At 38.5% G+C, this 24,765-nt stretch overlaps 2 protein-coding genes across 16 annotated transcripts in view; one reads left to right on the forward strand and one right to left on the reverse strand.

Annotated features, from left to right (window-relative positions):
- Positions 1-3,526, reverse strand: part of LOC137616388 (uncharacterized) — an 87,606-nt gene extending 84,080 nt beyond the window's left edge. For 2 of the 3 annotated variants that reach the window (XM_068346091.1, XM_068346089.1), the window contains exon 1: positions 3,116-3,526. In XM_068346091.1, coding sequence (XP_068202192.1) covers positions 3,116-3,118 — 3 coding nt within the window. In that variant the 5' untranslated portion in view covers positions 3,119-3,526. The remainder of the gene's footprint in view (positions 1-3,115) is intronic. The other variant, XM_068346090.1, reaches the window with a different exon arrangement.
- LOC137616392 (defense protein l(2)34Fc-like) overlaps positions 1-24,765 on the forward strand; it is a 1,552,671-nt gene that overhangs the window by 1,259,582 nt on the left and 268,324 nt on the right. The window lies entirely within an intron of this gene.

Consider the following 24,765-nt stretch of genomic DNA (forward strand, 5'->3'; position numbering starts at 1 on the left):
TGGCGCGCAGGTTTAACCTGGCGCTTAAGGGTTTGAGGCGCAGATTTGCGCTCAAGTCCCTTATGCCCCGAAGGGACCGGTGCCTGCGCAATGACAGGTTTAGACGGCGCGTACTGCGCATCAGCATCTTCAAAGGGTGACGGCAGGTCAGCAGGTCTGGAGGGAGACTGGTCACAGGGTCCCGAAGGACAACCTTCCTCTGAAGGGGATCGCGAACGATCTCCGGAGAGGTCTAAGGTGGTAGCTGGCAGGATCGGTGAATGGCGAGTCGTCTCCTCCGCAGAGGACTGCGGGGAAGACGAGCCGAAGAGGCGCCTCCTAACTCCCTTGTCAGGAGAAGGAAGACCTCTACGGCGAAGGGGAGGACGAGCCTTTCGCCTTGTACGCCCACGAGGGGCCGTGGGATCAGCGAGCTGACCATCGTAAGGCCTCCGCAGAGGAGTCTCTGTAAGTGAACTCCCCCGAGGGGGAGAAACACCGGCAGGAGAGACCGTAGGACTTAGTTCCTCCCTCGAAGGATGTTCGGAGGGGGAACCTAAGCCTTTAGCTACCTCAGCAACAGGCACAGGAGTTTGACTAGACACACCCGATGCCTCCGTTACAACAACGTTAACGACAGACAGAGGATCTGTCCCTGCTGTAGTTGGCGATTGTTTAATAGCTGCACCTAGTTTGATCATATCAAACAGGGCTTCCCTGGAGGGCGAACCCTGAGGCCCCAAGGAAGCCCAAAGCTGTAATAAATCATTGTTATTAACAGACAAATCAATATTTATATCCTCCTCCGGGGGAGGAGGGGCAGCTGCCTCGCTATGGGAGGCAACTACCTCTCCCGCACCCCGGGATCGGTCAACAGCAATACGGTCTACGCTACTACTCGCCTGCCTCTCGGAAGAGACCGCTCGAGTGGGAGCTTCGGAGGAGGAAAGGGCTACGGAAGAAGAAGTCTTGGAATTTTCTCTCTTCAAAGAAGCCTCTGAAGAAGAAATATCCCTTTTAGACTTTTTCTTCCGGCGCCGGGCAAACCTCTCCCACCGGGAGGTAGACCACTCCCTACACTCAATACATACGTTACCGCTATCACACCGTTGGCCCCTACAATGAGGACACAAGGTGTGGGGATCAGTGTCGACCGCCGACATAAAAGTCCCACAAGGGCGGCCGGTAGTCCAGGACACGTACGCATATTCAATAATAGAGGCCAACTTCAAACACACACTGTAGGAAAAGAGAAAGCATAACAGATTAATGGCAGTCAAGAGAGGGTGAGCGCAGACAGGTCTGATCGTCACCCGAGCCAAAAGCAAAGTGAAGCATTCACTAGTGTGTGTGAGGGGGGGGGTAGCAAGCTACGCCTCCCCTACCCCCTGTTAACTAGCGGTGGGGTAGTAAACCCTCGTTAAAATTCTAATGGCTCATCATTCAGCTATGCCGAAGTAATTACCCCACGTAAATAGCGTGGTTTGTATTTCAGTTACGGAACAATTGTATTTTACAAGTTATATAGATGACTGAAATAAGATTATGCTGCAAATCCAAAAAACTATATTTCATATGGGAAACAAACACAGAAATACAACCTAACCTACGGCACCGTGTCCTGATCTATCGAGGGAGGTTACAACCTCGGCTACCTCCCCGGCTACCTCCCCCTCAACAATAACAGGCCCCCAGGGCAGGGTAGCATAGGCTAATTTCTGATTATAGGGTATGGGGTTAAAAAGTAAAAAAGTTTCAAGAGTACTAGGTTAATATAGGATATTTTAATTACAAGTACAAGCAAGACGAGTGCTGGCGAGTTTGGCATTTTCTATATGTTTAATGGGGACTTGGGCATAATAAATTATGTATTGGTCAATTAAAATGTGGTCTATTTTGAAGATTAATTCCATTGTTTACTTTTGGGAGACTATATAGGAGTTACTGCACATGCGTTGTTTGCATATGCTTTCGCCAGCTGATCTGTTTTTTGTATCATTATATGGCATTTTTAACCAATTACAAGCTTCCAAATATTTATGAAGTTCCCTGATGTTGTTCTATTACAAAAAATTTTTCCCCACCCTCTCCTTCAGTTCCAGCATGACAATATAAAGACATCTCCAAGAGGGAAGTACAATCTATTTATAAATTTAACGTAATTTCATTTATTTTGGTAATCAATTATATTGAAAATGCTCTCCGTTCAGTATACAGCTATTGTTACTCATGGGAAAGTAAAAAATATCCCAGAAATAATGAACCATGTCACTCCCATGCACAGCACATAAATGTTTTGCTTGCCAGAACAGAGGAGCTGGGAGGTAATGTTAATTTTGCAAGCGTAGCGAGCCATGGTGGAGCAAAAGCCTTTAGAAGGGCGTGAAGTGAATCTTCGATAATTATGATACTTTAATTTCCAGCCACTTACATGAACAATATATTTTTGTAACTTGTTTTCCTGTGTTTATTTTGCATTTCTGACCATTATTATTGCTTTTGGGTATTTCCTCCCTGGTCTCCCCCACAATTCTCTTTATATAAGGGGGCCCAAAAGCTCATAAACTTATATATGGGTGGTTTGTCCCAATAATCAAGGTCAGAAATGCATAAGACACAAGATAGTGAGTAGGAAAAATTTATAGTTCGTGTATTTGGGTAGAAATTGAAGTACAGTATCATATATTTACCGAACTCTATTCTATGATATTAACTCCAGTCCCATAACTAATATTGTTCTCGTATGCAGAGAAACTAGAAACCAACAAGGTAATCTATAGGCAGTAATAGTGTATATAAATAACAAAACTTATTATACGATTGAGTTATCCATCATGCAGGTTAAGAGTTATCATTCGTCTCAGAACAGACTCAGGGGTGATATGGGTTTATTCTCCATAAAAGGAATCACCATCCAATTTATAATGGGTTTCCTTAGGTTAGGTTAGGTATGTTGCTTTATATCGAGTTCAACTAATGATGCCCTAACACCAAAATGCTTCTGAACATGATAAAAAAAATAGTAACAGGAGAAATATATGGTTAGTCTGTGTGAAGATGGTAAAATTGTAGTTTAGCCCTATTTAATGTACTTTATTATAAAACCTTTTTAATAAATATCCTTTTTTATACCTACCATTAACTACTCAAGCCTAATAGCCATAACGTTATAGAATACAAGAACTTATCACAAGGTAACCGCATGCGTTATGGGGTATATTTAGCATATAATGTCATTGTGTATGGATCAAAATATTAAGAGCAACATAAATTACTGTCACTGTGATGCAGATTGCAGAATAATCCCCCACAAAGACTCCATAACAAACATCACTTCCGTAAATTAGACAATTGACTTGGTTAATTTCAGCACCCCCAAACACATTCACTTTTTTTCTTGTTAGCCTAGAATTGTATTTGTTTCACCAAAGTTCATTTTGAATGTAATTATCAAGGCAAATTGGTTGTAGTGTTAAGCTTGGTCTAGATTTCAACTATGGAATTAATTTCTAAACGTTAGATATTTATGGAAAATAGTTTTAGTTGTCTGTTTGTTCCAGCTTTTAAACGGCTCTCTCTCTCTCTCTCTCTCTCTCTCTCTCTCTCTCTCTCTCTCTCTCTCTCTCTCTCTCTCTCTCTCTCTCTCTCTCTCTCTCTATCATATCCATGTGTTCATTTGCATCGTGTTTCTGATTTATCATCATCATCTCCTCCCACGCTTATTAACGCTAAGGGCCTCGGATAGATTTCGCCAGTCGTCTCTATCTTGAGCTTTTAAATCAATACTTATCCATTCATCATCATATACTTCACGCTTCATAGTCCTCAGCCATGTAAGCCTGGCGCTTCCAACTCTTTTAATGCCTTCTGGAGCTCAGTTGAAAGGTTGGTGAAATAATCTCTCATGGGGAGGGCGAAGAGCATGCCCAAGCCATCTACCCTTCACCTTGATCTCATCCACTTATGGCCCCTCTTATGAGAGAATGCCTTGACGCAGTCATGTGATTTCTTCATATTGTTGAAGAATTGTGACGGGCAAGAGGGCTCTCGAACTTGGGGAAATTGCTCCCCAGGTTCGAATCTAAATATCTCTCCCTTTCCTCTATTCCTTCTGCTCAATATTACTTCGACCTTCTCCTAATTTTATCAACTTTCTTTTGTCTTGCTATCCTAACTCTATAAGTATTATATATTGTAAGTTTATATATATATATATATATATATATATATATATATATATATATATATATATATTTAATGTTTATTTTATTTGTTCATTTATTCATTGTTATTTTACTTAAATGGCGTGGACATTTCCACATTCGTTATTACTGCCTGCTTAGATGAATGGGAGAAGGGATCGCGGTTGGGAGGTATTTACATTCAAAGCTATATATGAGAGTATTGGATGATCTCAGCCATCCCAAAGATGGTTTGGACCTTTTTGGCGGAACTACTCTCAAGGGTTGGGTAATCGGAATCCGGGGGGATCCAATCCTTGAAGTGGAACTCTTGGCTTCCGGCCTGAAGCCTTTCGTTACAGATATGGGAAGGATGATTCCATATTTCCTTGGTCTCAGTCCTAACAGGCGGGTTTAGCTTACACCTGTGCCTGTAATCTGTTTTGGTGCTATCCTTCGGGTAGGGTATGGAGTTGACCATCTGGGAAGTATACTCTCATTGTGCCGATAGTGGAGAATGCAAATATCTTTTCCAGCGTTTGATACTTTCTTAAAATTCTCAAGCAGGTAACCACCCCCCCCAAAAAAAAAAATCCCACCCTTAACTATGGACCCGTCAAACAATGACTCCCCATCCCCTGGATATGTTGAATCCCCCTGGCACTGTTGATGACCTAATTTGAATGGGAAAAATTCTGTTGATGACCTCGGAACGGGAAAGGACCATTCTACTAATATTCCAAAATCGAGTAATTTGGGTAACACAAGGAAACTTCGAATCCTTCATGTTACCCAAATTGCAACGGAGACAAAGCATTTGAATGCTATGGATGTATAAAAGAAATAAGGATGAAACTTGCAGCTGAAACATGGGATTCATGGATATCTTACAGTAGTTATGACGAAGAATTTAGTGCAATAAGTAACTTGAATAATATTAAAATTAATAACTTTAATATCGCGGCTGTTCTCTGCGATAAGGTACCAAACGATTTGGATGTGTATAGACCTGCCGATTGGTTAGAAAAAGACGCAGATTTAGTTATGCCCTCCCAGAGAAAGCCAAAACCACCGATGTGGCTTATAGTTGAATCAAAGGGGGTTACAGGTAATTATTTTAAAATATGCAAATTCATTCAGAAAAAAGTAGGAACTATTGCATCAGGTGATATATCTCATTTTGGAAAAAATAGTTTCCTTATCCATGCCAAATCAAGTACACAGTCTGTAATACTGTCCAACATGAAAACAAGTAATGATGACATTAAGTTAGATGTCAAACCCCACCTAAATTTTAGCTACGGAACGGGGTTAGTTTTTAACGGAGATCTGTATGAATTTACAGAGGATTCAGAAAAATACACTCAACGACTAATGTGTTGATACGACTTGAGTCCTCTATTTGTGAAGCGTTTGCTTCCAAGCAGCACCATGAGGCAGTCTTTTTTTACCTTGAAAAGGCATATGATACCACGTGGAGATATGGTATACGTAAAACAATTCATGAATTGGGATTGAGAGGAGAGCTGCCACTATTTATTCAGGTATTTCTTTCACATAGAGTTTTTAAAGGGAGAGTGGGGGAACCTCTATCAGCGAATAAATGCCAGGAAGAAGGAGTTCCTCAGGGTAGTGTGCTGATTGTAACCCTTTTTGCACTAGCAATTAATGGGATATCCTCAGCCATTTCCCTGGATGTTCTCTCAACATTATTTGTGGATGATCTCTCCATGTCATTTGCTGGAGCTAGAATGGCAATGGTTGAGATAAAACTACAACTCTCAATTGACAAAATTATCCAGTGGGCTGATATGAATGGATTTAAGTTCTTCACAAGTAAAACTAATATTGTACATTTCTGTCGTATCCGGGGAGCACACCCAGACCCGGATATATACATTAAAGGTAAATGGATCCCATGTGTAGGGGAAGCTAAATTTTTAGGTTTGATATTTGATTGTAGACTTACATGGGTTTCTCACTTAAAGGTGTTAAAAGCTAAATGTGTTGAGGCTCTGAATCTTTTAAAAGTATTGTCCCATATATCCAGGGGGGCAGACCACAATACTAGTTAGTTATGGCTGTGAAATATACTTCTCAGCCACCCCAAGGCAATTAAAGATATTAGATTCAATACATCATGCTGGTATTAGATTGTCCACAGGAGCTTTTAAAACCTCACTTATCCCAAGTCTCCTTGTTGATGATGGAGAGTTACCTCTAGACCTTTACCGAATGTCTTCTATTATTCGGCATTGGTTTAGATTGCAATGACTCCCTAATTGTTTAGCCTGTCAGACTGCAAGCCTTGTAAGGCACCCAACATACTTTGATTTACACCCAAAATCTCCTCAACCTTATGGCTTTCGGGTGAAACAATTATTAAACAGTCTGGATATAATTAGAAGTAAGGTACTTCCATTCAAGGTATCATCAACTCCTCCATGGAAATTACCAGAGATATCTTTTTGTAAATACTTTATTGGAGTTAAGAAGAATATGACTGACCTAGAAGCTAGGTCTCTTTTTATGGAACAAGTTGCAGAACATAGAGGATCGACTTTTATATATACTGATGGTTCCAAATTTGATATTGGCATTGGATTTTGAGTACATAGTAATGATTTTAATTGTAGAAGTGCACTTCCTGTAACAGCTTCCATATATACTGCCAAACTGTATGGCATATTCTCCGCCATTGAGAAAATAGCGTTGGAGAAGAAGGGTAATTTTAAATTTTTAGTGATGCAAGGAGCGTCTTTCAAGCTTTAGAAGTTTTCAAGTCTAGTAACCCTTTAGTTTTAAAGATTTTAGAATGGCTTTTTATTATTGGACGGAGAGGTATAATGGTTCGATTTTGTTGGGTTCCAGCACATGTAGGTGTGTCTGGGAATGAGAAGGCAGATTCACTGGCAAAGAATGCTGCATTCGAGTTGCTGCTAAGAAGGTATCCCATTCCTTGTAATGATTTCCTACCTAACATCAAGAAATTGTTTTGCAATAAATGGCAACAGCACTGGGACAGTCTAGATGGTAATAAATTGAGAGAAGTAACAAATGTCATATTTCCTTGTAAGTATAACATGATGCCCCGAAAAGAATCTCCGTATTGGTCACACTCAGTTGACACAGGTGTTTCTGCTGAAGGACCAACATCAACCGTATTGCGATGACTGTTCAGTACCTTTAACAGTGAGGCATTTGTTGACCAAATGCCCCAATTAAAATAACTTAAGAAATAGATATCTCTTTAAGACTTGAGGTGAGGATGGCAGGTTCATCCTTGCCAAGATTCTTGGACTGGATGTGTCTTACTATGCGAGCGGCATTTTTAGATTTATTTCAGAAGCAGGTCTTCTGAAAACTGTTTAACTTCTATAATGACATTCAATTTTACTCTGCGAGCAGCATTTTTAGATTTATTTCAGAAGCAGGTTTCTGAAAACTGTTTAACTTCTATAATGACATTCAATTTTATGGTTTTAATTGAATGCACTTTTATTTTCTATATAGAATAAATGATATCGGCGTCAATGACAGATGTCAGGATGCCTGAAAACTTGAAATCAATCAATCCACATATGGCACTCGAGTAAACCCTTATCCTAATATGGCAATCAAGTAAACTCTTATAGTTGGATATCTAATGATGTCCTGCCATTTAACTCCCAATATTCTTCTGAGGACATTGTTCTCAAATCTACAAAATCTATTGAATATTGTTTCGAAGTCATACCACGACTTACAGTATATCCATGCAGAAACCATAATTTCACTAAACTGATATATAGCCGGATTTTAATATGTAATTTCAGGCGATTTGATTTCCAAATTTGACTTAACCTAGCCATTGTCTGGTTTGCTTTTTTTAAATCTTCCATTAAACTCCAATTCTAAAGACTACATTAGAGATCATAGTTCCTAAATATTTAAATGATTTTACCTCATTAATCCTATCTTCAGCCCAACCTCGTGTGATATTTCATGCATTCAGGTAAGCAGGCTTTGCAAGTCCTGTGGTCTTCTGCCAATAAGGGCAGTATCATCAGCATACTGTAGATCAGCTAATTTCCTACTACCAATCCAGTCTAATTCTGCTCCACCATCCCCAACTGTTTTATGCATTGTAAAATCCATGAGGAGGATTGACAACAGAGGAGACAGCACATTCCCTTGGAGTATTTCACTGTTCACTGGAAATTCATTTCATAGGAGCCCACTAACATTAACTTTGCACTTGCTATGTTCATGAACAGACTTAATCAAATTTATATATTTAAGAGGAACTCCATAATAACCCAGGACTCCCCACAAAATTGGCTGGTGCTCACTTTCAAAGGCTTTTTCATAGTCCACAAATACCATCAAACGAGGATTTCTGTATTATACGCATTGCTATACAATATGTCTTAAAATGAAAATTTGGTCAGTAAAACTTCTACCGTTTCTAAGTCTTGCTTGTTTATCTCTCTGCTTTTCATCACTCTTTCTCCTTGGTCTCTTTAGAATGAGCATAATATATGTTTTCATAACAACTGATGTAAGTGTGATGCCTCTGTAACTATTGCAATCAGTCAGATCTCCTTTTTTCAATGTCTTGTTCAAAGTATTGTTCTCCCATTTGGTCTCTAGCTGCTGAATCTTTCTTCATTTGTTGGACAAAAACTTGCTGCCTATAAAATTTATTATTCATGGTCAAGATATTAATCTAAGACACTGACGTTCAGCTAGTTTTTTATGCATGTTACATAAGATTTTTCATAATTCTGATCAACCTTTCCATTCAGATGTTCCCAGATTTGGCCTTCTTGTAGAGGATATTATGTATGCAATTCTTGCCTTCGCCATCAAAAGGCTCAATATTACACATACATTATTTTATATTTTTTTTTCATGTATGACCAGATTGTGGAATGATCTTCCTAATCAGGCAGTTGAATCGATAGAACTTCAGAAGTTCAAACTTACACTAAGTGTTTTTATGTTGAACAGGCTGACATAAGCCTTTCTTCATAGTATATATATGGCATGTCGACTGTAACGTTTTTACTGATATTAAGATATTTTATTTGTGGTCCTGCACAATGGAGAATAATAGCAACCCTTGTTTTCTTGAGTTTAGAAATAGCTCCGCTTACTGTCATGTAGATGTCCACTTATCTCCTCCATTTTTTGAAAGTATCAGCAAGATCATCATCCAAGGGGTCTAGTGGTGGAGGCAAACGGAACACAGACTCAGCCATTTTCTTCAGAAAAACACTTTCTGTAACAATTGCCTTTTTTTCTTTGATTCTTTAAATAACCGGTGCCACCATGTTGATTTCCTTTGGTAGAAATATAAAACTCCAGAAACTGCGTGCTCTGCTTTATTCCTATTCCTTTAAAACCTCTATATACACTGAATATTTTATTTACAGTTTTATAGTTATAGTAAACAAGAGGTAAATATCATACGAATAATATTACAATAGTTTGGATATTTACAGTAGAGTATTTAGGCTGTTTTCAGATAACAGTATATACACAAACAACTAAACAAGTAGTTATCTTAAACAGGGAGGTATTTCCATTCAAAGCTATATGTGACAGTATTTGATGATCCAGGCCATCCTGAAGATGGTTTGGACCTTTTTGGCAGAACTGCTCTCGGGAGTTGGGTCATCGGAATCTGAGGGGATCCAATCCTTGTGGTGGGACTCTTGGCTTCTGGCTGGAAGCCTATCATTACAGATATGTCTATACCGGTTTTGGTGCTATCCTTCGGATAGGGTATGGAGTGTACCATCTGGGAAGTATACTTTCATTGTGATGATAGTGGAGAATGCAAATTATCTTTCTAATGTATGATACTTTTCTTAAAATTCTCAAGCAGGTAAACTAACAAAACAACCAACAAAAACCAAAAAAAGAAAATCCCAACCTCAACTATGGACCCTTCAAACACTGACTCCCCATCCCCTGGATATGCTGAAACCCCCCCCCCCCAAGCCCTGTTGACAACCTCTGCTAATTTGAATAGGGAAAATTCTGTTGATGACCTCAGAACTGGAAAGGACCATTCCACTGATATTCCAAAATCATGTAATTTGGGTAACACGAGGAAACTTCGAATCCTTCATGTTACCCAAATTCCAACAGAGACAAAATATGACAATCTATATAAAGCATTTGAGTGCTATGGATGTATAAAAGAAATAAGGATGAAACTTGAAGATGAAAAATGGGATTCATGGATATCTTACAGTAGTTATGACTAAGCATTTAAAGCAATAAGTAACATGAATAATATTGAAATTGATAACTTGAATGTCATGGCTGCTCTCTGCGATAAAGTACCAAATGACTTGGATGTATATAGGCCTGCCAACTGGTTGGAAAAAGACGCTGATTTAGTTATGCCTTCCCAGAGAAAGCCAAATCCATAAATGTGCTTGTAGCTGAATCAAAGGGGGTTACAAGAAATTATTTCAAAATATGCAAATTAATTTAGAAAAAACGTAGGAACTATTGCACCAGGAGATATATCTCGTTTTGGGAAAAATGGTTACCTTATCCACGCCAAATCGAGCACACAATCTGTAATACTGTCCAACCTAAAAAGAACTAATGATGATATTATGTTAGATGTCAAACCCCACCTAAATTCTAGTTATGGAAGGGGGTAGTTTTAACAGACATCTGTATGAATTTACAGAGGAGGTGGTACTGGCTATGTGTCCACTAAATGTATGGAAAGTACACAAAGTCCCAAGTACGTCAATGATTATCCTTTCTTTCGAGGATTAAGTACGACCATTCAGACAGAAGCCACTGCAATGTTTTAATTGTTTTTAATTTGGACACCCGTTTAAAGTTTGCAATATTGAAAAAATGTGTGATACCGTAATTGCTACAAATCTTAGCATGGAGAATGTGCACTTGGGGCCAGGTGTTTAAATTGTAACTCGAATCATAAATTCACATACAAGAGCTGTGACCTGTATAAGTTGGAAGAAGCTACCCTCAACAAATCTAATTTAGAACACATAAGTGTGTGGCATACCAAAAGACTATTAAATGAAACAAATGCCTATGCATAGGCCTTAAAATCAAACTCAAGTAGTACTGCCAATAGTTCTAGAAAAAGAAATATACCATCTGATAAAAGTCTGAATGACACAGTAAGCATATGACCTCCTAAGGCTTTGCCATGGTGTATTAACACTAGGGTATTGCACATCTCTGTACAGCCTTCGTCCCCCATTACCAAAAAATAGTGCAAACCTCTCTCAGGCCATGTCCTTGCCTGATTTGATGGAGGCGCCACCTTAAACCAACTTAACTGATGCACCTGTAGTGGGAAAGGTGCAAAAACCTAGAATCTCACCATCTGTTCATCTAAAAGGGAGAGACCTCCATCTCTCTCACCCCCTTCCATTAGAAACATAGTTATGACATCAAATAAATTTAATGTTTTGTCTATTGATGTATCTAATGAACCGAAAGATAACTTGAATAAGTCAGAAGTTCAAGTTGAGGTCCACCATCCACCTCGACAAATAGATAAAAAGGACAGAAAGAAAAAGACAAATGTAAAACCCAACATATCAAGACCATCTAAAGAAACCTAGAGGGAATAATGTTAGACTAAAATCTGCTAATGGGAAGACCTCATCCAATATGTCTTCCAGAAATAATCCATAGTTTTCTCCTCCATTTTGCAATGGAATTGTCAAGTTTAATGTCAAATTATGAAGAACTTAAGCTTCTAATTCATGAGCATTCCCCCATGAGCTTGATGATAACACTCCTTGTCCTCGAGAGTATGTTAGCTATATAACACCATATAATCAACAAGCAAGGAGCCATGGAGGAAGTCTCATGTACATTCGTCGAAATGTTCCCCAAATACCTATGTCTATTCGTACATCCCTGCAGGCAGTGGTTCTACAAATTGATGTAGAGAGAAAATACACAATATGCTTTCTGTAATTACCTCCAGGTAATAAAAGTTTGTATGATAATTTAATAGAGGTCACTCAACAACTCCCTTAACCTTTTCTTTTACTGGGAGATGTTAATGGTAGATATCCTTTATGGGGTGATGTTTTAGCAAACACAAAGGGCAATATTATATAGCAAACACAAGGGGCAATATTATATCATCAATTGTGGAAAATGAGGATATCGGGCTCCTTAATACAGGAGAGCCCACTTACTTTCATGTCCAGACAGGTACATTGTCGTGCATTGACCTATCAGTCGCAAGCTCTTCTCGACCTCGATTGGAGGACATTAGATGACTGGCATACTAGTGATCAAGCATCAATCATTATAAACACCAACAATGGTCCACCTTTACAGAGACTGCCACGTTGGAATCTTGACAAGGAGGACTGGGGTAGATTTCGTGAGCTAAGGAAAATTGAAGGGAATGCAGAACAGTTTAAGAATATTGATGATTCCCCAGACTTACTAAATGGAACCCTTCATACAGCAGGAGTTAATTCAATTCCCAAAACAACAGGGTTATTCAAATGATGACCAGTCGCCTGGTCAGAACTAACTGCCCTGCACAGATCCACAAGAAGGTCTTCAACTCAATTGTGCAGATGACGTACTGAGGAGAATTTAATCATATACAAGAAATGTAGAGCACAGTTCCGTCTTGTCATGAAAGAAGCTAGGTGCCAGTCTTGGGTGTAGTTTGTTTCCTTCATTAACAGTAGATCACCACCAGTGTTGAAGGTGAATGATCAGTATGTGATAGGAGCAACCGAGGTTAGCAATGCCCTGGCTGATCATTTCTCATATGTATGTTGAGAAGTCCTGGATCTTGGCTTCAGGTCCTTCAGCCTCCTTCTGTATCAGGATATTGGCTTTGTGCAAGTGCTCCCTGATGGCGTGTCCGGATACTGTATTCTCATCTGTTGTGGTGGAGGCTACTGTATCTGGTGGCTTCCCCCTCTTCTTCAGGATCCTCCTCCTGACGATTGATGCTGCAAACAAACTAGACATCTCACTGGAGGATTTGTCAACATTTATGTCTGAAGTGGCCCTTTGCAAGCTAGGAGAGAACCTGTCGCTTGATAGTGTGTTCTTGTTGGCTATGTGACCCCCAAGGAACTCCCAAGTGGTCATAAAACTTCTTCCTCTCGTGCTGTCCTCCTCCTTGTCGGGGCACCACTCTTGCTCTCCTTCTCTATTTTCCCAAAATCTATCCTTTTCTTCTCAAACATCTTCCTCACTTTCAGGAAAGTACAGTCGGGTAAGGTTGCTGCAAGCTCTGTCCACAGGGTCTCCTTCAGTCTTGCACCATTGCTCGTCCTGCTTGTCATGGAGAGGTGGATTTTGCTTCACAAACTCGGCAATCTCAGAAACTTGGGCATCCATGAAGGGGTAGTCTGGTATGTCCCTCTTGTTGGGTAGATACCTCTTCTTTTGTGGTTGCTGTAGTCCACTAGGTCCTCCTACAGATTTTTCTGGTCTAGCAAGGCATTGTAGAGGTTGTAGTAGTATTTCGGCATGTGCGGGAAGATGAATTTTTGATGCTGGCCTTAGTGACCCTTTATTTGCCACCCACGCACCAGTATCAACCAGTCAGCACTCGGTACTCAACACGGCCCGGGTTCCAACCAATCAGTGTTCAGAATGCGACTCCTTTCGGACGAATTTGCAACAAGCTCGCCAAACATTGTAAGCTGTGTGCAAGAAGGGGTAGCATTTTGGGGTAAGACCTCGCAAGAAGCCTCACAGCGTTGTTCCTGGCGTGAGGTGGCACGAAATGCAACAACTTACGAGGTGATTGTACGTCATCGCAACACCAATGTTGCGAGGTCATCACCTCGCACCACGCCGCGACAAAATTTTAAACTTTTAAAAACCTAGCGACGTCGTGCGCTTTTACATGTTTCTTGTGAGGTCTTGTCACGAGCTGCCATGATGTGTGGTACACTTTCTTGCCAGGTGGCGCGACCCCATGTCATTATACGTAACAACAAAAAAGTGCGAAGGTGTCAACCTAACATGTCGCCTATAATCTCTTTTTTTTTCTAAGAACTTTTCTTTCATAATAATGTTTATATTTCATTCTACTAACTGATCTAGAGGCAAGTCAGAACAATGATTCTTAGTTTCTCATTATAGGCTACTACACGTGATTTACACACACATTATATATATATATATATATATATATATATATATATATATATATATATATATATATATGTATATATATATATATACATATATATATGTATATATATACATATATATATACATATATGTATATATATATATATATATATATATATATATATGTATGTATATATATATATACATATATATATGTATATATATATACATATATATATATATATATATATATATATATATATATATATATATATATATATATATGTTCAGTAAACATATTGCATGTATATAAAGTGTGTTAGGAATTGTTTTGCACTTTGAAAAAAAGAAGTGTTCGCAAACAGAGAGAATTGCTGAAATACTAGATTCCTGATTTCTCACTATGTTTGGGAAAATGTCATATTTTACCAATAAAATTCCCAACAAATGTAATTCAGACTGTCCTTTTATTGATTCCAGACCGTCCTATAGCTTGCTTGCAATGTTAAATTACAGGTATAATATTTGTAATGCAAGATCTATTGCAAACTTGATTATTCCACTAATGATGGTTTTGTTTGCGCTTGTCTTAATGGAATGAATTGTCGTTGCTATGGAATTCTAAGGCCTTAGATCGAGTTTAGAACAGATCTGTTGTAGGCAAACTTCTTCTGTCACATAATATATTGTTTCTTATCTAACTTCTTTATCAATGTTGTTGATGGCATTGCATCAGCTTCTCTCTTTATATTTGTGGTGTTTACCAGGATTACATTTTCACTTGCTCGTGTTCCTCTACTTCATTTATGACCATTTCCTATATATTTTGTATTCACGCTAGTTTCAGATTAAACTCAATATATCACATATTTCCCTTTGTTTTTGTTTTTTACCTTATATTTTCATCCAGTATTGATTAGCTTTTCTTATCTATGTACTTCGATTTGATGAGCATTACCTGATTCTGAATCCTAGAATTTATATAGTTTAGTCCCTAGAACCGCAATTTTGGCTTGGTTTTCTGTATGTTTTCTCATCAAATTCTTCTAATGAAAATGCAATTGAACTAACCAGCTCTGTTGAATTTCTTTTTTCCCTTTATTTCAAACTTTTCAGAAATATATTTGATGGATCAGGTGGCTAAATCTTCTTCGAAAGTTGGAAGTTTTCTTTAGATATTACTATTAAAGAAATATTTTGTGTCATTTGCTTTGTCTGAAAGTTTGTTCTTTTATTTGTAGTGGTTCACCCCCCCCCCCCACACCTCAATAGGATTGAATCAACTGCAATTCTTCTTCTCAATGATCCTGCTCTCTCTCTCTCTCTCTCTCTCTCTCTCTCTCTCTCTCTCTCTCTCTCTCTCTCTCTCTCTCTCTCTCTCTCTCTTTCTCTTTCTCTTTTATGTGATGTAAGATTACTTTTATGTTTATTTTATGGGACCGGTTTCAGATAAGTATCTATTTTAGGTTTTAGGAGTCTTTTGTCTTCGCAGGCGACTTCTAACCCAAGTTGGAAGAATTAAATTCCCAAAGAAAGCAAAAAATGGTACAAAGAGCTTAAAGATAATGAAAAAAATACTGCAGCTATTTTCAGTAGAAATGTAATAAGAAAAGATTGATGAATAAATAAAGGAATATATTGATAGGGATTTTATTTTATTTTTGTCCATATCTACTTTCGTGCATTTCAAGGGACAAGGTTTGGAAAATATAAGCATAATATATATGGAAACAAGTATATGAACATAAAAATACACCATCATCTCGAAAGAGCGTCCAGTAAGTTTTATGGGTGTTTTCTTATTTAACCTCCTTGGGGTTTTCCCTTGTGACATCATACAGCATGATAAACCTTGGCATGACCCGGATCCTCTGGCATACCCGTTTTCTCGGGAGTATGCTGACCCCCCATATGCTGAAGCCTTGATGAAGATGGGGGGCTTAGGGATTATCACCTGGACTCTAATGAACAGAGGGAACTACTTTTCCACTGGACCTCGGTGCCCAACTATTGATCCAACCAAATCAGTCAGCACTTTCTCTCTTCCTTTTGGTTATTTCTTTTTTCCTCCCATCGCTTCTTATTGGGCTCGATATTGTTGACGACTTTGGCTTATTTGATTATGCTTTGGCTGCTTCTTGGGATTTGGCAGAGTGTGGGATGGATGGCATTTCATCTCAACCTGTGCCAATTTACACGCCATCACCCTCTGGCAGACCCCATTGGGTGCAGACCAAGTCTGTTAAGAGTCGGGCTCCAGTGATCCAGTTGTAATTCGCCCATTTTTGCGAGTAATGGGTGATGCCAGGCATTGGAGTCGCCAGTGGGAGGGGCTAACCACCCCCACTGACCAGTGTACGCCCACCTTAAGAGAGGCAGCCCCTCTCTAATAGAGGACTGGTCCCCGCTGAAGCCTCTTCTCGTGTTGGGCCACATGGGATAGTGGGACTGACATCCTCCGAGAAGAGGTGGATAACCCGGCTTGCTCTTTCAAAAAAAAATCAACCACTCTGTTGACGATCTGGAAAATACAAATATGGACCTTGGTACAGACAGCTCCAACTCGGGTTCCAATATCGTAACATTGGAACCTTACTCACATCATATGAAGAATGATAAGAAAACACTAGAGAAGAAGAGAGAGAGAGTGAGAAATGATGACAGTACAGAAAAATATAGAAAAGTAGAAGTATTTCCTGGTCACTACGAAGTAGAGAATTATGAGAATTTTTTTTTTTCATTTTGGAATTTGAAAATCCAAGACATGAACGTGTAAATGTTTTTAAAGCTAATAGAGAAATAGTTGCTGTATGTGGAGGGCAGTCAAAAATTTTCCCCAGGGAAATGGAAGTCTCCTGATAGAGGCACTATCCCCAATACAAGGTGAAAGATTGAAAACACTCGCAATATTGGATGGTCATAGCGTCAAATGCATTTCGCACCATACTTTCAACCAGAGTAGAGGTGTGATATATGCTCCAGAGTTGCTGGACATAGAGGAAAAAAAAATTGAGGATGAACTGAAAAGTCAAGGAGTAGTAAAAGTAGTCAGAATGAGAAAGAGAGTTGGAGAACAATGTATTCCTCTTGCTACTTTGATTATAACATTTGATCAATGCAGATTACCAAATGTTATAAAAGTTGGTTGGCTATCTTTGAAGGTAAAACCATATATCCCTTCACCATTGCGATGTTATCATTGCCAAATGTATGGCCATTTAAGCCAGAAATGGCCCCCAGATGCTGAAGCCTTGATGAGGATGGGGTGCTTAGGGATTAGCAGCTTGGCTCTAATGAACAGTGGGAACTACTTCCCACTGGACCTCGGTGTCCAGCTGTAAATGCAACTAAATCAGTCAGCACTTTCTCTTTTACTTTTGGTTATTTCTTTTTTCTCCCATCTCTTCCTTTTGGGCTTGATATTGTTGACGACTTTGGCATGTTCGATTATACTTTGGATGCTGCTTTGGATTTGGCAGAGTGTGGGATTGATGGCATTCCATCTCAACCTGTGCCAATTTAGATGCTATCACCCTCTGGCAGACCCCATTGGGTACAGACCAAGTCTGTAAAGAGTCGGGCTCCAGTGATCCAGTTTTAAGTCACCCATATTTGCGGGTAATGGGTGACACCAGGCATTGGAGTCGACGGTGGGAGGGGCTAACTACCCCCACTGACCAATGTACGCCCACGTAAAGAGAGGCAGCCCCTCTCTAATAGAGGACTGGTCCCCGCTGAAGCCTCTTCTCGTGTTGGGCCACATGTGATGTAGGAGGACTGACATCCTCCGATAAGAGGTGGATAACCCGGCTTGCTCATACCAAAAAAACCCACCCCTCTGTTGATAACCTGGAGAATACTAACATGGACCTCGGTATAGACAGCTCCAGCTCGGGTTCTAACATTGTAATGTTGGAACCTTATATGCGTTATGGAAAGAATGATAAGAAAACACTAGAGAAGAAGAGAGAGAGTTTGAAAAATGATGACAGTACACAAAGATATAGAAAAGTAGAAGTATTACCTGGTCACTATGAAGTAGTGAACTATGAAAAATTTTTTATCTTAGAATTTGAAAACGGAAGAAATGAGCGTTTAAATGTTTTCAAGGCTAACGGGGAAATAGTCATTTTATGTGGAGGGCAGCCAAAAGTTCTACCCCAAGGAAATGGAAGTCTCTTGATAGAGACACTATCCCCATTACAAGGTGAAAGGCTAAAAACACTTACAACATTAGATGGTCATAGTGTAAAATGCGTTTCGCACCCTACTTTCAATCAGAGTAGAGGTGTGATATATGCCCCAGAATTGCTGGATATAGAGGAAAAAAGAAATTGAGGATGAACTAAATGTCAAGGAGTAGTTAAAGTAGTCAGAATGAGAAAGAGAGTTGGAGAACAACATATTCCTCTTGCTACTTTGATTATAACATTTGATCAATGTAGATTACCAAATGTTATTAAGGCTGGTTGGCTATCTTTGAAGGTGAAACCTTATATCCCTTCACCATTGCGATGTTATCATTGCCAAATGTATGGCCATTCAAGCCAGAAATGCAAGGAAAAATTAAATAATAAGCCAGCTGTTTGTGCCAACTGTGGAAAAAGTAGTCATGGAGTATGCAGAGAAAACCCTAATTGCATACATTGTGGGGAAGCACACCCAGCTACATCTAAAAGCTGCATTAAGTTTATTTTTGAAAAAGAAATTCAGGCCATTAGGACCATGGAAAGGGTTACTTTTAATGAGGCTCGTAAAAGAGCTCTTGAAAAGCAGATACGACCAGGGCAACCTTTTCAATGGTTCTGAAGAAAAACTTTCCAAACCACACAAACGAAAATTATATCTCTACTTCTAATATGAAGAAACAAATGAAAGTAGTTAAAGAGGTTGAAAGTTCCATCGAAAATCTATGTCCAGAAATTGTAGAAAAATCAAAACAGATACTTAAAGATCTGAAAGTTATTCAAAAGCCAACTAATCAGATTCTAAACAATAGTACAAATCTCTCTCAGGCCGTGTCCTTGCCCGATCTGATGGAGGTTCCACTTGAAACTAATTTACCTGGTGAACCTGTAGTGGGGAAGGTGTAAAAACCTGACAGATCACAACCTTTTAATCGAAAAAGAGAGAGACCTCCATCTCTCTCGCCTCCTACCATAAGAAACATTAAAGTCACGTCTTTAAATAAATATGATATCTTGTCTGCTGATGTTTCTGATCAACTGGAAGGTAAATTGAACCAATCAGAAATTCAAGTTGATCTTAATAGTAAACATCCTTTATGGGGTGATGTTTTGGCAAATGTAATGGGTAATATATCTTCAATTTTTTAGAATGAAGATGTCGGACTCCTTAATACAGGAGAACCCACACATTTTCATGTTCAGAGAAGTACCCTGTCCTGCATTGACCTATCAGTTGCAAGCTCTAACTGTCTTCTCGATTTTAATTGGAGAACATTAGATGATTGGCATACTAGTGATCATGCACCATTCATTATAAAAACCAACAATGGTCCACCTTTACAGAGATCGCCTCGATGGAATCTTGATAAGGCGGACTGGGATAGATTTCGGGAGCTAAGTGAAATTGAAGGAAACGGAGAATAGTTTGAAAGTGTCGATGATGCCATAGACTTACTTAATGGACCTCTTCACACAGCAAGAGTCAATTCCATTCTCAAAACAACAGGGATATTCAGACGACAACCAGTCCCCTGGTGGTCATTAGAACTAACTGGCTTGCACAGAGCCACAAGAAAGTCTTTAAATCGCGCATGCGCCGTACTGAGGAGAATTTAGTCATATACAAGACATGTAGAGCACAGTTCCGTCGTGCCATGAAAGAAGCCAGGCGCCAGTCTTGGATGTCATTTGTGTAGAACACCATCATCATCTGTGTGGAGCAACCGAAGTAGCAATGCCCTGGCTGACCATTTTTCAAATGTATCGTGCAAGTGTGAAGAAGCTCCTGGTCACCAGTATAGGAGCATTGAAGAAAAGAAAGTTTTAAATTTTGCAACAAGAAAGCAAGAGTCATACAATTCTCCTTTTACTGAAAGAGAATTTGATTCTGCTCTTGCTACTTGTAACGATACAGCCCCTGGACCCGATGGAATTCCATATGCAATGATTAAACACGTACCTTTTAATAAAAAGTTATTTATTTTAAGCATTTTTAATAAAATATGGCATGATTATAGTTATCCAAGTGTTTGGGAACTAGCCATTATTTTAGCCTTTTTTAAAGCCCAGTAAGGACAAGTTTTTAGCAGCAAATTATAGGTCAATTATATTGACATCTTGTTTGTGCAAAATCATGGAGAAGATGGTCAATGTAAGACTGATGTGGTACCTTGAAAAGAAGGGTATTTATCACCCATTCAATGTGGATTCAGAAAAATGCACTCAACGACTGATGTGTTGATACAATTTGAGTCCTCCATTTGTGAAACCTTCGCTTCCAAACAGCACCATATGACAGTTTTTTTTTATCTTGAAAATGCATTTGATACCCCATGGAGATATGGTATACTTAAAAGAATCCATTAGTTTGGATTAAGAGGAGAGCTACCACTATCTATTCAGTTATTTCTTTCACATAGAGTTTTCCAAGTGAGAGTTGGGGAAACTATCAGAGAGTAAATGCCAGGAAGAAGGAGTTCTTCAGGGTAGTGTGCTGAGTGTAACCCTTTTTGCACTAGTAATTAATGGGATATCCTGAGTCATTCCCCGGGATGTTCTCGCAACATTATCTGTGGATGATCTCTCCATATCATTTGCTGGAGCTAGAATGGCAATGGTTGAGAGAAAAATACAACTCTCTATTGACAAAATTATCCAGCGGGCCGATATGAATGGATTCAAATTCTCGAGAAGTAAAACTACAATTGTCCATTTCTGTCGTATCCGGGAGTACATCCAGACCCAGATATATACATCAAAGGACAACGGATCCCATGTGCAAGTTCAGCTAAATTTTTAGGGTTGATATTTGATTGTAGGTTTACATGGGTTTATCACTTAAAGCATTAAAAGCTATATGTCTCGAGGCTCTGAATCTTTTAAAAGTATTGTCCCATACATCATGGGGGCCAGACCACAATATTATTTCAAAATTATACAAGGCTTTGATTTTTTCCAAAATTAGTTATGGATGCGGAATATACTCCTCTGCTACCCCAAGCCGGCTAAAGATATTAGATTCTATACATCATACTGGTATTAGATTGTCCACAGGAGCATTTTGAACCTCACCTATCGCAAGTCTCCCTGTTGATTCTGGGGAATTGCCTCTAGACCTTTACCGAATGTCCTCTATTATTTGGTATTGGTTTAGATTGCAAAGGCTCCCTAATTCTTTAGCCTTTCAGACTGCAAGCCTTGTAAGGCACTCAATCCCCTTTGGGTTTCGGGTGAAGCAATTATTAAACAATCTAGATATAATTAGAATTAAGGTGCTTCCATTCAATGTATCATAAACACCTCCATGGAAATTACCTGACGTATCTTTTTATGGAACATGTTGCAGAACATAGTGGATCGACTTCTATATATACTGATGGCTCCAAATCTGATGCTGGAGTTGGATTTGGACTACATAGTAATGATTTTAATTGTAGAGTTGCACTTCCTCTAACAGCTTCCTTATTTACTGCCAAACTGTATGGCATACTAACCTCTATTGAGAAAAAGCATTGGAAAAGGAGGGTAATTTTAAAATTTTTAGTGATGCAAGGAGTGTTCTTCAAGCTTTAGAAGTTTTTAATGCTAGTAACCCTCTAATTTTAAAGATTTTAGAATGGCTTTTTATTATTGGACGGAGAGGTGTAACAGTTCGATTTTGTTGGGTTCCAGCACATGTAGGTGTGTGTGGGAATGAGAAGGCAGATTTACTGACGAAGAATGCGGCATCCGAGTTGCTACCAAGGAGGTATCCCATTCCCTGTAATGATTTCCTACCTTACATCAAGAAATTGGTTTGTAATAAATGGCAACAGCACTGGGATAGTCTAGATGGCAAGAAAATGAGGGAAGTAACAAATATCTTATCACCTCGGAGGTCATGATACCCCGAAAATGGGAGAAGACTCTTTTGTCTTCTCCGTATTGGTCACACAGAATTGACACACTAGTTTCTGCTGAAGGGCCAACACCAACCGTATTTCAAGGACTGTTTAGTATCTCTAACAGTGAGGCATTTGTTGACTGAATGCCCTAATTATAATAACTTAAGAAATAGATATTTGATTGAGGACATGATGTGTCCTACTATGTGAGCGGCATTTTTAGATTTATTTCAGAAGCAGGTCTTCTGAAAACTATTTAATTATTATAATGACTTCTTAACTTTTATGGTTTTAATTGAATTCTCTTTTATTTTTCATATATAATAAATTCTATCGGCGTCAATGACCTTGGATGTCAGGAAGCCAGAAAACTTTCAATCAATCAATCAATCAATCGGGAGTATGCTGAAACTGTCCTCCTTTTACATCTTGGTCCACCTCTCCACGTGTACTCCTCCTGAACTATTGATTCGTCAATTCTTGGATTTCAGTCTACTGTCAGTTCGGTTTTCTCTATTTCAAAGCTTCTGAATTTCCTCCTTGCTTTAATTTACCTTGACTTAAGCCATCCACAATTTCACAGGCTACTCCATCTCTTTCTCCAGCGTAAATTCCACTTCTTTTCATTCCTTTTAGTATCGCCATTAAAAAAACGTGTTTGTCTATCCTTCAGTTTTTGGATATTCTTTTCTATGCCTTTAACATTTTATGCAGTTAGCAAATCTCCACTTGTATCTTATGTGTATAGATTGATATTTTCCCAAGTTCCTGGTCCCAGTCACCCTCAAGACATTTCATTTCTTATTCAGAAGTATTCTCTCACTTCTTGAATTGGTTATACTTCTCCATGCACTCATACATATTTATCTTCTGCTCTATATTTGCACTACAGATGATAATACACACACATATTTATATATATATATATATATATATATATATATATATATATATATATATATATATATATATATATATATATATATATAAATGTGTGTGTGTGTGTTTGGAGAGAGAGAGAGAGAGAGAGAGAGAGAGAGAGAGAGAGAGAGAGAGAGAGAGAGAGAGAGAGAGAGAGAGAGTTTTAAGAATTTTTTTATCTTCAAATATATTTTTACTTTTCTAAAACTATTCTTCTGCTTCCCCCCTCCTTACTCATATAATAACTGTTGTTGTTTTTTGTGTTTAATTGCATTTTTATTGCTTGATCAAAGCATAAGGTTTCTTATCTCTCTTTCACACTCAAAATACTAATGGACATAAAAAATTCTTCTCAAGTCTTGCCGGTTTTTTGTCATTTCTACGAAACTTCACAATTCATGTCAAGATATAAGAACGAAATCTGATATGGGTTAGTTGGAATTGCTGCTAGATTAGCATTCAGAAACGTAGAATAGAACTATCCTAATACATTTATCATTGCGGTTGGGGTTCTTTAGTGATCAATTTTGATTCTCTAGGACATGTTTTGATTTTGATTATTCACTTCCTTCTTCGTGCAGCAAACGAGCGTAAAAAAAACGGATTGTCGCAGAGAAGATCCCGCGAGGGGCGTTGAGCTCTCCTTGAGGTGCACCACAATTATGCTAATTTCATTTAGGAGGAGGTAGGAAGTGATTGTTATATTTTATAATGCATCTCTTAGAGAACAATCTCAACTGAACGTCAGTGTTATTGTGTTTTGGGGATTCCTTTGACAAGTGATACTCATAAGACTGTCATTACTCAGTTTTTCATATCTGATGATTTATGTAATGTAATTTTTTTCCTCAACACCTACAGCATGTTATAATTTACTTCGATTATCCGCTCAAGTTATGTTTTTAACATGACTGTTATTTTTCTTATTTTGATCAAATATGTTTAGGCTAGATGTGAAATTCTCATGGATTCTTGGGCTATGACGTGTAATGCTTTGATTTTCTTCCTTGATTAAATCGTCGTAACAGTTCAGGTCTTGTCGATGCAATTGATAGTGTTTGTATAACCCAATTTATTTATTTTTCTGCATATGACTCTTGTTAACTGCTTTAGTTTATACCGTGCAGCTATTGAAAGTCACCCGAAGTTGTTAGCTATCAGACCTGCATTGAAAATATAATTACTATGAAATTGTAATTTACATTTTTATGCCATTTACCGTTGAATCAGTACGATGTGCAAATTTTCAAAAGCTTTGCTGTTCACTGTAGGGTTTTAATTTTCTATAAAGTTTGGGATTTGGTATGAAAGCTTGTAGGAATGAGCATCAGAGTTATTAAACTTCGATATCTTATAAAACCACTGAACTAAGTGATATGTCCACAAACCCTTAAAGTACGACACTGCTAATATCCATTGTCACATAATGGACAAAAAACGTTTCTAATTGCGTTAAACATTTATTAAACTTACTTAATCTTTGCGAGAGTCATCATT

This window comes from Palaemon carinicauda, chromosome 22 (assembly GCF_036898095.1).
Source record: "Palaemon carinicauda isolate YSFRI2023 chromosome 22, ASM3689809v2, whole genome shotgun sequence".
Lineage (NCBI taxonomy): Eukaryota > Metazoa > Arthropoda > Malacostraca > Decapoda > Palaemonidae > Palaemon > Palaemon carinicauda.